The sequence below is a fragment of the Microtus oregoni genome, unplaced genomic scaffold (assembly GCF_018167655.1).
Source record: "Microtus oregoni isolate MIOR12 unplaced genomic scaffold, Mior012 000003F_ref0000135, whole genome shotgun sequence".
In the NCBI taxonomy this organism is placed as follows: Eukaryota; Metazoa; Chordata; class Mammalia; order Rodentia; family Cricetidae; genus Microtus; species Microtus oregoni.
In genome coordinates, this window is record NW_024543062.1 from 27,933,570 (window position 1) to 27,948,624 (window position 15,055).

General features: G+C 45.3%; 1 protein-coding gene across 4 annotated transcripts in view; it reads left to right on the forward strand.

Moving 5' to 3' along the window:
• Med13l (mediator complex subunit 13L) overlaps window positions 1-15,055 on the forward strand; it is a 238,373-nt gene that overhangs the window by 194,978 nt on the left and 28,340 nt on the right. For 3 of the 4 annotated variants that reach the window (XM_041645984.1, XM_041645993.1, XM_041645994.1), the window contains exons 14-17: window positions 2,572-2,671; window positions 7,495-7,715; window positions 8,027-8,232; window positions 11,483-12,420. In XM_041645984.1, the coding sequence (XP_041501918.1) occupies window positions 2,572-2,671; window positions 7,495-7,715; window positions 8,027-8,232; window positions 11,483-12,420 (1,465 nt within the window). The remainder of the gene's footprint in view (window positions 1-2,571; window positions 2,672-7,494; window positions 7,716-8,026; window positions 8,233-11,482; window positions 12,421-15,055) is intronic. The other variant, XM_041645991.1, reaches the window with a different exon arrangement.

Here is a 15,055-nt window from a genome sequence, read left to right on the forward strand (position 1 = left end):
CATTTCAGGATTCCCACTTTAGGCACTGGTTCTCAACTTTCCTAACACTAAGACCTTTCATGCAGTTCTTCATGTTATGGTGACCCCAACCATAAAATTACTGTCATTGCTACTTCATACCTGTTAATTGTGTGGCAGTTATGAAATATCATGTAAATATCTGTTGTGCGACCCCTGTAAGAAGATTGTTTGTCCCCCAATGGGGTTGCTACCCACAGCATGAGAACCACTGTTTTAGATGTTAAATAAGTGTCAGAAAGGCTCCCGTACTTAGACCCTTTTGAATACTGTTTACTGGTGCTTTTGTTTTTTTCACATCATTATTCTTATAATTGTAAATATTAAAATCTTTCACATTTTAATAAATCATTCTGAATGTTAAGGGACCATAGAAATGTGTATATTTCTTTAGATGAGGTTTTTACATAATGCACATAACTTTTCTCCATCTGATAACTGAGCAGCTGGTGTGGTTGTGGGAGCTGCACACACGTGTGCTGTGTGCTGTTCAGAGTTAGGGGTGGTGGTGGCAAGTAGTGTAGACACATGATTACAGTGATGGGCAAGAGTTAGTATTCTTTGGGAATCGCCTGAGCTAAGGTCAGGAAGCGCGTGTGCTCGCCCTCCTCATCTTTGTGTGCTTGGGCACACACCAGCACCTGTTATTCTTGGGAAGCGAGAGCTGAATAAAACACACTCTCTTTTTACAGAATTTTCTTTATTACTTATTTATGTAGTCTCCCTCTCCATCCATTTTACATAAACTTTGAAAATAATTTGATAAACAGTTCTTTTGTGACAGGTAACTGAAACAATTATGAAATTTACATGCTTGATTAAATTGCTAGCTTTATAGTGGAAACACAGACTTCAGGTAAAACAGCCTGTAAATATATGTACTGCTATGAGTTAAGCTACAGACCAGGATCTAAGGATGCTGAACATTGAAGTGCAGAGGAGGCAGGGGAGTTTAAATTCCGGCTCCAGGTTAAGTAGGGATCAGATTTCTAACTTTGAACTCAAACATAGCTAATTAACAGATCTTATACACTGTTGAGTTACATGTGCCTGCATGAGGATGAGAACATAACGGCCTTGAAGAATGGATTTGACTTGAGAGGTGGGAAGACTGGGGTCGTTGAGCTACTGTGGAATGAGCCTGATTGGACAGCAGAGAGAAGCAGCTAAGCACTGAGGCCTGCTAGTCAGTTCCTTGCCAGCCCTCAGATAGGGATGGACTCCAGAGAATCTCTCAGCCTTCCCTCCTGGACTCTGTTGAGTGTGGAACTGGTGGAAGCATTGCATTTTTTAAAATCAGTCTGAAGATAGGAAAACAAAATTCTGTTTGTTATTTTGTTACATTGGAACTGTAGTCTTAATTCAAATACTTGCTATCTGAAAGAAAAGGACAGGGAAGTGTACCAAACCATAGGAAAAATGATACATTTCCTTGCTGTTGATCTGGGCCTTGGAGAGTTCCCCTTTGGATCTGTCAGGAAGATGAACACAAGCTAGGCTGGGGTAGAGAGGCATGAGGACCATGGTAGTAATGACTATCGCTGGTGGTGATGAGAGTAAAGCATTGAAGGAAAATGAATCAAGTCAGCCAAGTAGAAGGACAGGTCAGAGAACCGTGGGTGCTGTGGAGGGGCTCATCCTGCTAATGGGCACAGTTTTAGTGCCGGAGCTCTCTGCTCTGCACGTTAGACTCTGTTCCCATACAAGTTCTAGTTCCCTGTTGGGCTTAATGAAGAAACAGTTCTTTGGGGAAGATATTGTAAGCAATTTTAAACACAAAGGAGACTGAACATTTTCAATCATATTTTTATTTCTTTGAAAGAAGAGTTTCCTTTTTGATTTTAACTCTAGCGTTTGTTTGATATAACTAGTTTACCTAGTGAGTAGAGGTGGACAGCTGCTGGCTGGAATGTGTTTGGATATTATTCTACATTCAATTGTGTATTAAGCAAGTGTAAGTAAAAGACATTCTATATGTAAGATCTTTTTTTACTTTATTTTATTGGGTGTACTTTATTTTGTGACCAGCCCATTTGAGTTCTTAAAGGTGCTATTTCCTAGTAAAGAAGTCACCTTGTTCTCAATAACTGAACAGTTGTCTGGGCAATTAGAGATTCTTGGATGGGGCTGCCTTTGTGATAATGGAGGTTATCTGTTAAATGGGAATGGCAGATCAAAAAACAATAGCTTTGGGGAGCACAGGACCAGTATTTTAGCTGCCTCCTCCCACAGAAGGAATGCCAGCCCCACAGCTAGTCACTGTTGGATACTGCTGGCCAGCTACTATATTGGCAAAGGTGCACTGATACCCACCTTAAGCTGCATCGCTGAGGGCCTGTACAGTCTGCTCACCAGGTCCCAGCAAACAGACTTACTTGCTCTCTCTTTCTGAGAAGCTTAAGTGTGTCCCTGGCTTTGCTGCCTACAGGTATTCTAGGAGCTGTGTGAGGATGTACTGCTTTATTCTAGGAGCTGTGTGAGGGTGTACTGCTTTATTCTGAAGGGTCAGTAGTTGAATACTCAAGCCTGCTAACAGTTCAACTCTGTTCTCAGGCTGTGTCCCCTGCGCTGCGCTCATCCAAGATGCCTACTGTTGGGACTGAGGAGCGGCCCCCTGGGAAGGACGGAAGAGCTGCTGGCCCTTACCCACCAAGTAGGTGCAGGTGCCTGAGATGACATGATTGTCACTGAGAATTAAAACATCAGAAGAAGTTAGAACCTCTGAGAAGGCAAGAAGCTGATCAGAGACAGAAACCATCCTCATTGGAAGTCACGCTGTTTCGTTTTCAAGCTAAGAAGGAGCCACAGTTTATAGGGCAGGGAGACCTGTTGGGCTGCTTGTCTAGTAGATCACAAACTGCACACTTAATTTCAGAGCTTGGCACTATGAGAATTTACAGAAAACATTTCGGCTTTCAAAAATGTAATTGACTTGTGGATAATGAGTTTGTCAGGATTTGTTGTGCTGTTTTCTGTTTCTGTCTGTGGCAGTTGACGGTAGGGCCATGCACACAAGGGCAGAGTGGTGTAGTTTCTGCCTGAAGGAAGTATGGGCCTGCACAAAGGAGAAGGACTAGTGCAGACACATCCATTGCAAATCACCTTGTAATTTCTGCTCATCCGCTTCAGCTGCTAATGAGAACAAATTGAGGGGAAAACCACCATTTCACAGGGCGACTCAAAAAGTTTTATGAACCTATAAATGTAGTGCTGATTTACTCAAATGTAGAAGTGGGACATGTGCAGAGATTGGATTTTGACAGTTTAAGTAGATCCATAGCTTTTTTAAATAGCATAGTTTTCTCCAGCATGACATGGACAGAAATGAATAATGATAGCTATCCCTTGCTGTTGTTTTTTTTTTTAATTAAATATTTTTCTTTCTTTCTTCTTTTTTTTCTCTGAATTGTAGAGTTTTACTAATGTGGAATTTCATATGAATGACACATGTATATATAGGTAGGTCAGGTGAGGAGTTTGCATTGCTAAACCAGTTATTCTTTGCTATGTCTTTGCATGAAGCAGGAGACATTGCAGTGTCTGAAGATGTAGCCCAGGCTATCCACACACTGCCACCCTCCTATAGTGTCATGGTTAGACTATGTGCTAGTGTTTTACTTTTATTTAAAAGGTGATTATTCTAGAAATAGATTCAGAATCTGATGCTAAAGTACAGGTTATAAAAATGTGTTAAAATGCAGCACAGAAGTAAAGAGTCAGAAAGATCCAGGACAAGACATATGTGAATCTGTCCTGGTAGAGGAACAGACATAGCACGGACACAGTACCTGGACACACAGTGTTTCCCCCTCAGCAGTGGCAGTGCAAGCAGTGTGGTGTGTTTTGTCTCTGTTCAGCTTTCCTGACTGCTGGGAAGCTGTGAAATACAATGTCCCCAGGGGCACCGCCCAGCAGAGTACAAAGAAGGTGAAGCTGAGCCACATTTGTGTATCTACTTAGGACACCCCATGGAAGTAATTTTGTTAATGAATTTCTACTGAGGTTAATGTATCAGTTGTCATTTTAAATGTAACCAAGTATGAAAAGTCATTGAACACTTGCTTGGGGACTCTCTGGAATGTTACCCGTACAGCTTATCTCAGTTCTCTTCTTCTTTCTGGGTGCCCAGTGCATACGTGGAAGAAGACCCATTGTTACTAATTTGTGTGTGTAACAATGAAGGGTCGATACACTGGACAGACCAGTTACTGTGCATTTCTTTGAAATCATCTTTTTGAAGAATGAGTCTTAGAGAAGGCAAAAAAATGAGTTAGACCATTCAGTTCAATTCTTGAGGAGTGCTTATTGTAGATTGGCTTCTGCCTCTTGCTCTGAGGCAGAGGGATCCTGAGAAAGAAGCCAGTGGTTTGGGGTGAAGTGGAGAGTGCAGGACAGCTGGGAGGAAGGGCAGGACACGGCCCCCTCCAGTCCTTCATGTAGTTGCCCATTCTTTTTTCTAGGAACAGCATTGTGCCAGCCAATTGTCTTTATGGAGGCCTGGCTTTTGTTTCTCTGACTTTCTACTCTCCCCTGGGCCTGCTCTTAGAACTTGTGTCTTGGTGTGTTGTCATTGTCGTGAAGCCCTAGTGGGGAGGTGTACACCAGCGTACTGACCTCACTCATATGTGTTGAGGTGCACATGGTGAAGTACCCACTTGGCACTGTGTTCTCTCATTAGTGTGCAGTGTGGGTGGTGACTGAGGGTAGTCTCCCTTAGGAGTTCTGATGGTAAGAATGGTGGAGAGTGCTTCGTGAAGTGCGCCCAAAGGCAGATGAAATTGTATCTTCCCTTTGTGAAAATGAGCAGGGTGCTGGAGGCTTTGAAAGCATAGGACTATGGCTTTATTAGGTAGCCTTAGTAAGACAGGTGGCTTCAGCAGAAATAAACTTACCAGGTTTCCTACAGGAAATTTAAAACAGAACTGTTTATTTATGTATCTTAACTTTTAATAAGATTTTGTTTTTATTACTTTTAGTTGTTTATGTGTGTTCCCACTTTAGTGCAAGTGCACTTGGAGGCCAGAGATACTAGATCCCCTGGAGCTGAAATTACAGACAGTTATCTTCCCATGTGGGTGCTGGGAACCGAACCTGGGTATTGTAGGGGGCCGCTCGTTTGTTCCTGGATGCTTAGCCCCAAAATAATCACACAGAAACTATATTATTTAAATCACTGCTTAGCCCATTAACTCTAGCTTCTTACTTGCTAGCTCTTACGTCTTTCTTTAATTACCTGTCTCCGTTAATCTGTGCATCACCTCGAGGTCGTGGCCTACCAGCAAAGTTTCAGCATGTCTTGTCTACAGCACTAGCTCCATGGTTTCTCCCTGACTCCGCCTCCTTTCGCCCAGCATTCAGTTTAGTCCCCCCCCCCCAGCTATGTTCCCCTATAGCTCTGCTATAGGCTGAAAGCAGTTCCTTTATTCATTAACCAATAAAAGAAACACATAGACAGAAGGACCTCCCACACCACCTGGGCCTCTGCAAGAGCAGCCACTAAGCCATCTCTCCAGCTTTTGTAATTTTGACTGTTTGTTTGTTTGTTTGTTTGTTTAGAGGTTCTCAACTATGTAGCCCTGGCTGCTTGGGAATTTGCTGTGTAGATCAGATTGGCCTTAAACTCAGAGATTTGCCAGACCCTGCCTCCTGAGGCCTCAGCAGTGCTGGGATTAAAGGCTTTGTCACCATTAAGTTTTAAAGCTAGTATACAGAGTAATGAACTCCATTATGGAAATACACGCATGTTGTTCTACTTTTCCCTGTTTAACTTTCCCTCACAGCCCTTCCCATCCATCCTGCCCTCCTCACTAGACCCTCTGTCTTCTCAAATGGAGACTCCTTCTCCAAACCCATTTTTGGGGCTCGGGTAAAATCATTTACCATAGTCGGAAGCTTTATGTTTTGACTCTTAAAAGAGAAGGATGCTTTAATCTTGGAGCTCTTGTCTTTGACTTGGAGAAAAATTAGAGGTATTGGGTACATTTATTGAGTTAGCCTTAACCCTACAGCAATCTTCCCCTTTGTTCAAATAAAATGTATTGATTTGATTGGAGGCCTTTCTCCTGCTTTAGGTTAATAACTTGTATATAAGGTTTCCAATAGTTTGCCTTGCAGGCCTCCCTAGTTGTAAACATTAAGTTCCTTAACAAGTGGGGATTGCTAAGATAAGAAGGTACCTTGGCCATCAACTTTGGGGAGTTTTTTTTCTTCACTGTAGCAGGTACCATATCAAATCCTATGTAAATTCTATGATAGACAGCAAGTAGAGCTAAAAGCTCTGATGCATAGCTCATCTGTGACCCCCGCTCTAGGGCGTCTGGCTTTTTTTTTGCCTCCATGTAGTAAAACTATTGGAAGCTCCCTTGTCCCAATGGAAAACAAGCACGCCTGTTAAAACTTACACATCTATAAAAAACATTGTGTGTGGGAGTGTGAGGGGGTGTGTGGTGGAGGGTGGGCAACTCACACATCTAAGGGAGACTTGAGGCTAGTTGGTGGGCGAGGCCCTGAGGGAGGATGTGTCTCATCCATAGTTGAACTCTGTCTGGGGAGTGTGGATCCAGCTCTGCCAGATGCTGCACCCAGGTCATAGTCAAGTTCACTGTTCCATGTTAATTCCTGCTTAAGGACTAGGTGCCAAATATTAGCTTAGTTAAATGTTGGGATTTCAAGAACGACAATGGCAGAAGAAATGGGGACATCAAAAGTGATAACAAAATCACAAACTCCCAGTTCTAAATGCAAGACACCACCTAGTGGCCATGATTTGTAAGCACATTTGTATTGTATTAGGCACAGCTTACTTTGGGGAATCAGAACCTTACCTAACCAAGCCCATTAGTGAGCTGTAGTGGATACACTGAAAACTGAAGACAGTGGGAAGTGGGTGCTATGAGTCACTCCTTCCCTGCTGAGGACCGAGTCCAGGGATGTGCAGAGGCTCGGGAAGCACTGACAGTAAACTGCTTTCTGACCCCTCAGTACCCTTAAACTGTGTGCCCTGCCCAGTATCTTTCAAGACTGGGTAGTATTATTAATTCTAACTGTAAAGCTGTAATATCAGTCCAGAATGACAGTGTGGAGTCGTTTTCCCAGAAGAGCAGGACTGTGGGACCAGTGACACCAAACCCCCATCCTGGCTCTAAGTATTTTTTTGTTCTCTATAATATTTCATGAACAGTTGAAAACAAGAGTTTTTTTTCTAATATAGCTGAACTGCTTCCACTTTATGTTTAACTCATCTCCTTTAGGTTTTTCAGAGAATCAGTTATTGAGAAAAACTGTGTCCTCTACCAGCCTTGTTCACTTCTTTGGCATTACATCGTGTTATACAGCATTGGGAAGTGTGGATGCCAAAGGGTGCCTGTGTCTTGACATTCCTTTAGCCTCGTGTGGGCCACCAGCTATGCCTGCCTGCTGCGTGTCTGAGTTTTAAGGAGTCTTGCTGTTAAAATACACTTGTAATTTTGTTTTTAGCAGTTGCAGACTTGCAAAGGATGTTCCCTACCCCTCCATCATTGGAGCAGCATCCTGCGTTTTCTCCTGTGATGAATTATAAAGATGGAGTAAGTTCAGAGACAGTAACCGCATTGGGCATGATGGAGAGTCCTGTGGTCAGTATGGTACCCACACACCTCACAGAGTTCAGGATGGAAGTGGAAGATGGCTTAGGAAGTCCCAAGCCAGAGGAGATAAAGGTAATAACCAGTGTATTAACTTCCCAAATGCTGGGTGGTTTCCAGCTGCCTCCGACACGACTTTGAGAGCAATGCTCTCCTGGCTGCACACAGGTTCCTAAACACTCTGAAACGGAGCAGATGACCAACATATCCACTCTGTGGCCATTGCCTCAGAAACAGTGTTGGCATTAGATTGTTATTTTTGATTTATCCCTGTAGAGAACTATTGAATGACAGTAGATTCTGTGCCCGTTTTTTATGAAGTACTGAGCAACTATGGCTGGTTCCAGTTTGTCGTCATTAACACCAAACCCATTTTGTTGTCACAGGACTTTTCATATGTGCACAAAGTGCCACAATTCCAGCCTTTTGTGGGGTCCTCCATGTTTGCTCCACTGAAGACGCTGCCAAGCCATTGCCTGCTGCCTCTGAAGACACCTGATGCCTGTCTGTTCCGGCCCTCATGGGCAGTTCCTCCTAAAATGGAACAGCTGCCCATGCCCGCTGCAGCCGCTTCCATTAGAGACGGTTACAAGTATGTGTGGGACTCTGTCAGTCACTGTATCCGAATGCTGCCACCTCACCATTTCTAAGTACTTGTTACAGGACCGTAGCTTACCCTTTGAGACTGGCTTCTTGGCCATTCCTGTCATTTGAGCATGTTGTCTTATGTGGAAAAATGTGTGTTTATTTTTAAAATTTCCTATAGATAGACAAACTAAGATTATTTCAGAGAGTTACATTTAATGCTAAGCTGGTGTTTGCCATAGAATTGGCACTTAAAGTCACTTATTTGGTGGTGGTGGAAGGGGCTTTGATTTGTAAGGTAATGATTTCAGTGTGATACTTTAAAATTAGGTAAAGCAGCAACAGATTGAGGTGTGATTTGGGGAAAATAATAAAGGGAGACATTTGTGGTGACGTGGACATCTCATATTGCGTAGAGAAAATAGTATTTGTGTCAGCAGTGCAGACTCTGCTTTCTCTGAAATAAATAACTTCTTAATCAGAGAAAGCAAAAAGTGTACAAGTTCTAGTGTGAATCTGGGCCACATGGCCTGTGGACACATGAACAGGTGAGTGCTGCTTGCTTGCTTGATCTCACTGCAGGGGATGTAGAGGTGATTGGGCTCCAGCACATGCCTTTCTCGGGGTAGTTGTCAGTCAGTGAGACTGAATTAAGTCTGACTTAATATACACTGTCTTCTTTTACAGTGTTAGCAGCTATTCATTGATAAGCCTTAGGAGCCAGATTTGTGGTTTAGGACTTATCTGTAGGTCACAGCTGTAATTCAGTGACAGAGGAAATGAATGAGGAACTGGGGTAGAAATGTAATAGAAGTACTCTGGAATTGGACACCAGAGCCACCTTACCATATGACAGTCCTGGCTTTTGAAAAGTCTGTGTGTGGCTATAAGGAACCCCTGTACCTGAATCTTCTACTCTTTAAAATGGGATTGTTCTGCCCTGACTCTACTCAGAACTTTGGAAAAGCTCCAGCAGCTAATGGCTTTGTACTGCAGAGGGGAACTGTGAAGCTGCCCTGCGAGTGCCTCGTCGGGGCTGCTGCCATGCTCCAGTTGGGCTCTAGCTTCTTGATGAAGTTTGGAGCACCAGCGGCAGATGCCCAGGCACATTTGGCCCCTAGTGGCTGTTTGTGATATCAGGAGCCCCTCAGCACTTTAAACTTGCCTGCGCTCACAGGTTCCCAAGATAAGATCTGACAGTTTCAGTCAGGGGAATTATTGCCACCCATTGCATGTGTCTTGTGCAGCCAAAGATGAGACTGGCAGCGTTGCAGAGCACTGTCATTCAAGGGAGGTGCTTTGTAGCCACACAGTCTAATGGTATAGCTGTGGTTGGTGAGTTCTTTGTTATGCTTCATTTGGATCTAGACCTGGGGTCTAGGAGCTGCTTTACTGAGCAGCACGACTCTACACTGTCTCGCTCCTACTTCGCTCTCCAGTGTCTACCACCCTGGGCTCCCTGCTGCACTCAGTACACGTGCTGACACTTGCTTCAGGTCTGCTCTATGCCATGGTAGCTCTTCTTCTCTGTGACTGCCCCACTTTTTCCATGGCAGAATGAGGCTGCTAAGTAAGAAGTATTTGCTAGGGAACAATTGAATTATTTAGGTTTTCAGTTAGCAGTCGTGGTTTCTTTCTGATCCAAACCTGTAGAATCATGAGACTATGTAGATGTTTGTTTGCTGCATCGTTCAGTTTCCACGCCAGCTCTTGTCTGTGCCCACATACGCCTGTGTGCCAGACTTACGTGCTGCCTGATTGAGATACCCAGGCCAGTGGTAAAGGCTCTAAAGGGTTACAGGGGATGATTATGTAAGTGAACGGATGTGTAGCTCACTAGGGAGCAGATTGTAAGCATTGGGTCCTTGTGTCCAAAAGAGTCATTAGGACTGATAAACTTGCTGTCCTGATGCCTTGCAAGTGCAGAGTGGGCTTGTCCGTTGTCTCCGGATCCGTGGGAATGTGTTGAGGATGTGTTCTGTAGTGGTCGACCATCTAAATGCTTCAGACATGGCTTTGTTTTCTGCCTGCCTGCTCTCCCCAAACCACTGCTTATGAGATAAAACAGTCCTGTCCATCTCTGGAATGAGAGTGATTGTATGGAATAGCTAACATTGAAGGATGAAAGAGATTGAAAGGAACTCAGGAAATCTCTCTGTGCCTGGGACCAGAGTCTGTGCATACTTTCCAGTGAGTGCTGAATGACACTAACCTCTGTGCAGAACAGGCAGATGGGCACAACAGCCACACAGTACTGGGAACATACAAACCTGGCTACGGTTGCCTTCTCCCAATTAGGAAAACACCTTATTTGAATGTATATTTAGTTACAGCTACTTCAGTATCATTACAGAATGATAGCCTCAGAGAAAAGTGCGCAGGCAGGGTCTCGGTTTCAGAAATGACAAAGATGAAGTTACAAGTCCAGGCAAACATCAACTTGCACCATTCCAGCCAGTGTAGCCTGCACTCCAGGCTCTGTTCATCCTCCAGCACTTCACATGGCTTTCTCCATGCCCACTCCCACGTTTCCTTATTAAGACTGTAAGTTTCCCTAGCACTATGGATTATGTGGAAAGGAAGTACCGTGTGTGTGTGTGTGTGTGTGTGTGTGTGTGTGTGTGTGTGTATTCATGCGTGTTCATGCTGTTGCTTCTGTCGCTCCTCTCCTCTTCCTTCCTTCTTTCCCTCCTTTTTCTTATATTTTTGAAGAGGAAAATGCACTTCCAGATGCTCAGTGCAGGGCTGTGTGTAGTGATATTTTGTTTGTGTTTTAACAAATAAAGCTTGCCTAAAGATCAAAGTACAGAGCTAAACCACTAGAGGCCAGTCGGTGGTGACTCCCCACGCCTTTAGTCCCAGTACTAGAAAGCTGGAGACAGGAAGGGATACGGCTGGGTGGAGAAAGGAATATAAGGTGGGAGGAGACAGGAGCTCAGATGCAGTCTGAGGTTTGGTGGAGACAGCTGCAGTCTAAGGGTGCAGTGGAAAGCAGTCAGTGGAAGATGCAGGCTGAGGGTAGGATTACCCTTTTGGTGTGAGGATTTGGTAAGGGTCAAAGCTCCGGCTGGCTGCACTGCTTCTCTGATCTCTCAGCCTTTACCCCCTACTATCTGGCTCCGGGTTTTTATTAAGAACAGTTAGAATTCACGCTACAGCTGTGGAGTGGGAGGTTGTGCAGCGTCATGAGATAGGCTGTGCAGGGCCTGGCTTCTGTGACCACTGCCCTTTCTCACGCTACCTTGTATCTGTTGCAGTAATGTGCCTAGTGTTGGGAGCCTTGCAGATCCAGACTATCTGAACACACCACAGATGAACACTCCTGTGACGTTGAACAGCACCGCCCCTGCCAGCAACAGTGGGGCTGGAGTCCTCCCATCTCCAGCTACCCCGCGATTCTCTGTCCCCACACCACGAACGCCCAGGACTCCAAGAACTCCCAGAGGTGGGGGCACTGCTAGTGGCCAAGGGTCTGTGAAATACGACAGCACTGATCAGGGGTCACCAGCCTCCACCCCCTCTACCACAAGGCCCCTTAACTCTGTGGAGCCTGCTACCATGCAGCCAATTCCTGAGGCCCACAGTCTCTATGTCACCTTGATTCTGTCAGATTCCGTGATGAATGTCTTCAAGGACAGAAACTTTGACAGCTGTTGCATCTGCGCCTGCAACATGAACATCAAAGGGGCAGACGTTGGGCTGTACATCCCTGATTCCTCCAAGGAGGACCAGTACCGATGCACCTGTGGGTTTAGTGCGATCATGAACCGTAAACTTGGTTACAATTCGGGGCTCTTCCTTGAAGATGAGTTGGATATTTTTGGGAAGAATTCTGATATTGGCCAAGCTGCAGAGAGGCGCTTAATGATGTGTCAGTCCACCTTTCTTCCTCAGATGGAGGGAGCCCGAAAAGCCCCAGAGCCCCCTGTAAGCCTCCTCCTCCTCCTCCAGAATCAGCACACACAACCCTTCGCTTCTCTCAGCTTCCTGGATTACATCTCCTCAAACAGTCGTCACACACTCCCCTGTGTGAGCTGGACTTATGACCGGGTGCAGGCAGATAACAACGATTACTGGACAGAGTGCTTCAATGCATTGGAGCAGGGGAGGCAGTATGTGGATAATCCCACAGGTGGGAAAGTGGACGAGGCTCTGGTGAGAAGTGCCACCGTACACTCTTGGCCTCACAGCAATGGTAGGTATGCCAGAATGCAAATTTGTGTCAGAAGTTAACGTAGTACAAATAATATTTAAAAGTTCTCTTTAGTATATCGCAGAAATGTAAGATTAAGACCTAAGAGACTGGAAGTGAGGGGTATGCTGATTTCCTTTACGTTGAAGGGGTGAGGGTGTCTTCTGCTGAAGCTTTTGGAGAGAATTGCCTCCTGAAACTTTTCTGTTAAATCATTAAATTACAAACAGGTAGCGCATGTTGGCAACTTGTGACTGCTAAATGTGAAAGTGGCCAAGCACACAGAACTGATGGCCAGCAGTCCTGCCTCCTGATACTGCTGCGTGACTGCCGGCTAGTCTGCCGTGGTGTCTCTTCCTTGAAATGGGCCACACATGTCCTGAGTACTTTCTCCTTCTGCTTTCTCAGTGGGGTACATCTTTTGGGACAGCAACCACATCTGATTTTATTGTAGTTACTGGGATACATCCCCTGCAGGGGCTTGTGCTATTTAAAAGTGCGAGTAGACTACTGTTTAGCTTATGGTAGAAACACTGTGGGCGGAAGGAGAACTGTCCCCAGCTGACAAGCAGTTTTTGGAACTGAGCTTTACAAATGCACCCCCGCTACTCTGTGACGGACACATGGGGCATGACATGGTGACCTAGATAGAGAGGAGGCCATCTGCCTTCATGGACTTTGTAATCTGTTGGAAAAGTGGACCTTGCATATTAAATAACCACACAGGAAACACGAGCAGAGCCTCTCCCCAACCCCATGGGGACATTAGGACTCCCCTTGAAGAGGCAGCAGCCATTACACTGAGGTTTCACAGTGGCACTGAACTCTGAAACTCGTGTTCCAGAGGGACTGAAAGGAGGTGAGAAGTCAGGGCCACAGTGAGGTGGAGGCTTTATCCAAACAGCAAGAAAGATAATTGGTCATGGAAGATATTTTTTAAAAGATAACCAAAGTCTGTATTCTGACAGTAATGTCAGATAAGGATAAAAAAATATCAAGGACAGATCTGGGAAAACCAACAGAAACCAGTAGATTGGGGCTAGAGAGGTATCTTGGTGGTTAGCAGCTTATATTCAGACTTGGGAGGGAAAGGCAGGGAAATCTCTGTGAATTTTAGGCCAGTCTAGTCTACATAGCAAGTTCTAGGCTAGCCAAGGCTATATAGTGAGACCCTGCCGCAGAAAAGTGGGGAGAGGGAGAGCCTGTGCTCCCCGAGTAAAGGGCCTGAGTTGAGTTCTTAGCACCCACATAAAGGTACCCACAAATACCTATAACTTTAGCTCCAGGGAATCTGATGCCTTCATCCACCCCCTCTGGGCACCTACCCTTTTTAGCTGGTACCCACATATAGACACACATGCATGCACATAATAGATCCTTTTTTCAATTAGATTTATATGTATGCACATTTTGCCTGCATGTTTATCTGTGCACCATGTCCATGCCTGGTGCTCACAGAGGTCAGAAGAGGATGCTGGATCCCCTGGAGCTGTAGTTACAGACAACTGTGAGCCACCATGTCATTACTGGGACTTGAGTCCCAGTCCTCTGCAAGAACAAATGCTCTTAAGTTCTGAGCCATCTCTCCAGCCCAACTTTAAAATAGTTTAATAAAAGAAATAGTTACAGAAAAAAAGAGAAAATACATAATAACTTGCTTTAGGAAAGAATTAGGCACATTTCAGACCTGTGTGGGGAGTAGTAGTATAGGACAAGCAGAGTGGGGCTAAGCATGGCAGGTGCTCATGAGGGTTCCTGGGGTTGGGCGCTGAAAGAGGGCCAGCCTAGGGAAAGCAGCCATGAATGCAGCTTTAAGGATTCCTTGTGAGTAGTCTGGGTGGAAGTGTCAAGACTTGGAGCTGAAGTCCAGAAGACCATTGTTGGCCTGTGGTGATGACTGGAACCAGGTGCACAGGAGCCCTGAGCAGTGGGCAGAGTGTGTCTGGAGAGGCGTGGGGGCGGGAGCCAACCAGCACTCCAAAATGTGACTGGTGATACCACAGTGATGAACTGTGGCCTCTGAGCACACCAGAGCAGAGGGAGGGTGGGGATGGAGAATTAATGCACTGCCTTTGGATAACTCTTGGTGTTGTAGGAGTGAGGGACATAGCTGTCTCCTACATACAGACTGACTAGAGAGCAGTGAGATAGGGACATGTTGAAAGACCCTCCAAGAGTGTCTTTCCTCTGGGGAGACCCTTCCCAAGGAACAGCGAGACCACTTGTACGGATGCAAACAGCAAGAGGTTTATTCAGATACACAGGTACCTGGGGCGACAAAGTCTCTCAGAGGACTTGTACCCCTCCAGGTCGGGGTAATGGGTTTATATATGTTTTGGGGAGCAAAAAGCGCGGTACAGAAGCGAGAAGCATAGTTACAGGGTTTTCATTGGTCAGTTTGAATGTGGCCGAGTTCAGGTCGGGACAAGGTCCCTAGTCCCCGAGAATTCAGATATGGGCTGCCTTGGCTCTTATCTAGGGCAGACAGAGTGTCTTCTCCCCGCCTGGGGCAGACGACACCCAGCCATATTCTCTGTATTCCTCGTTCCTCCCCCGGCCCAGCCACAGGTGTCTCTATCTCGTTTTGGCAGCTTCTAAACTGCCCTTTGTTCAAACCCTGAATATTCAGTACAAGCCT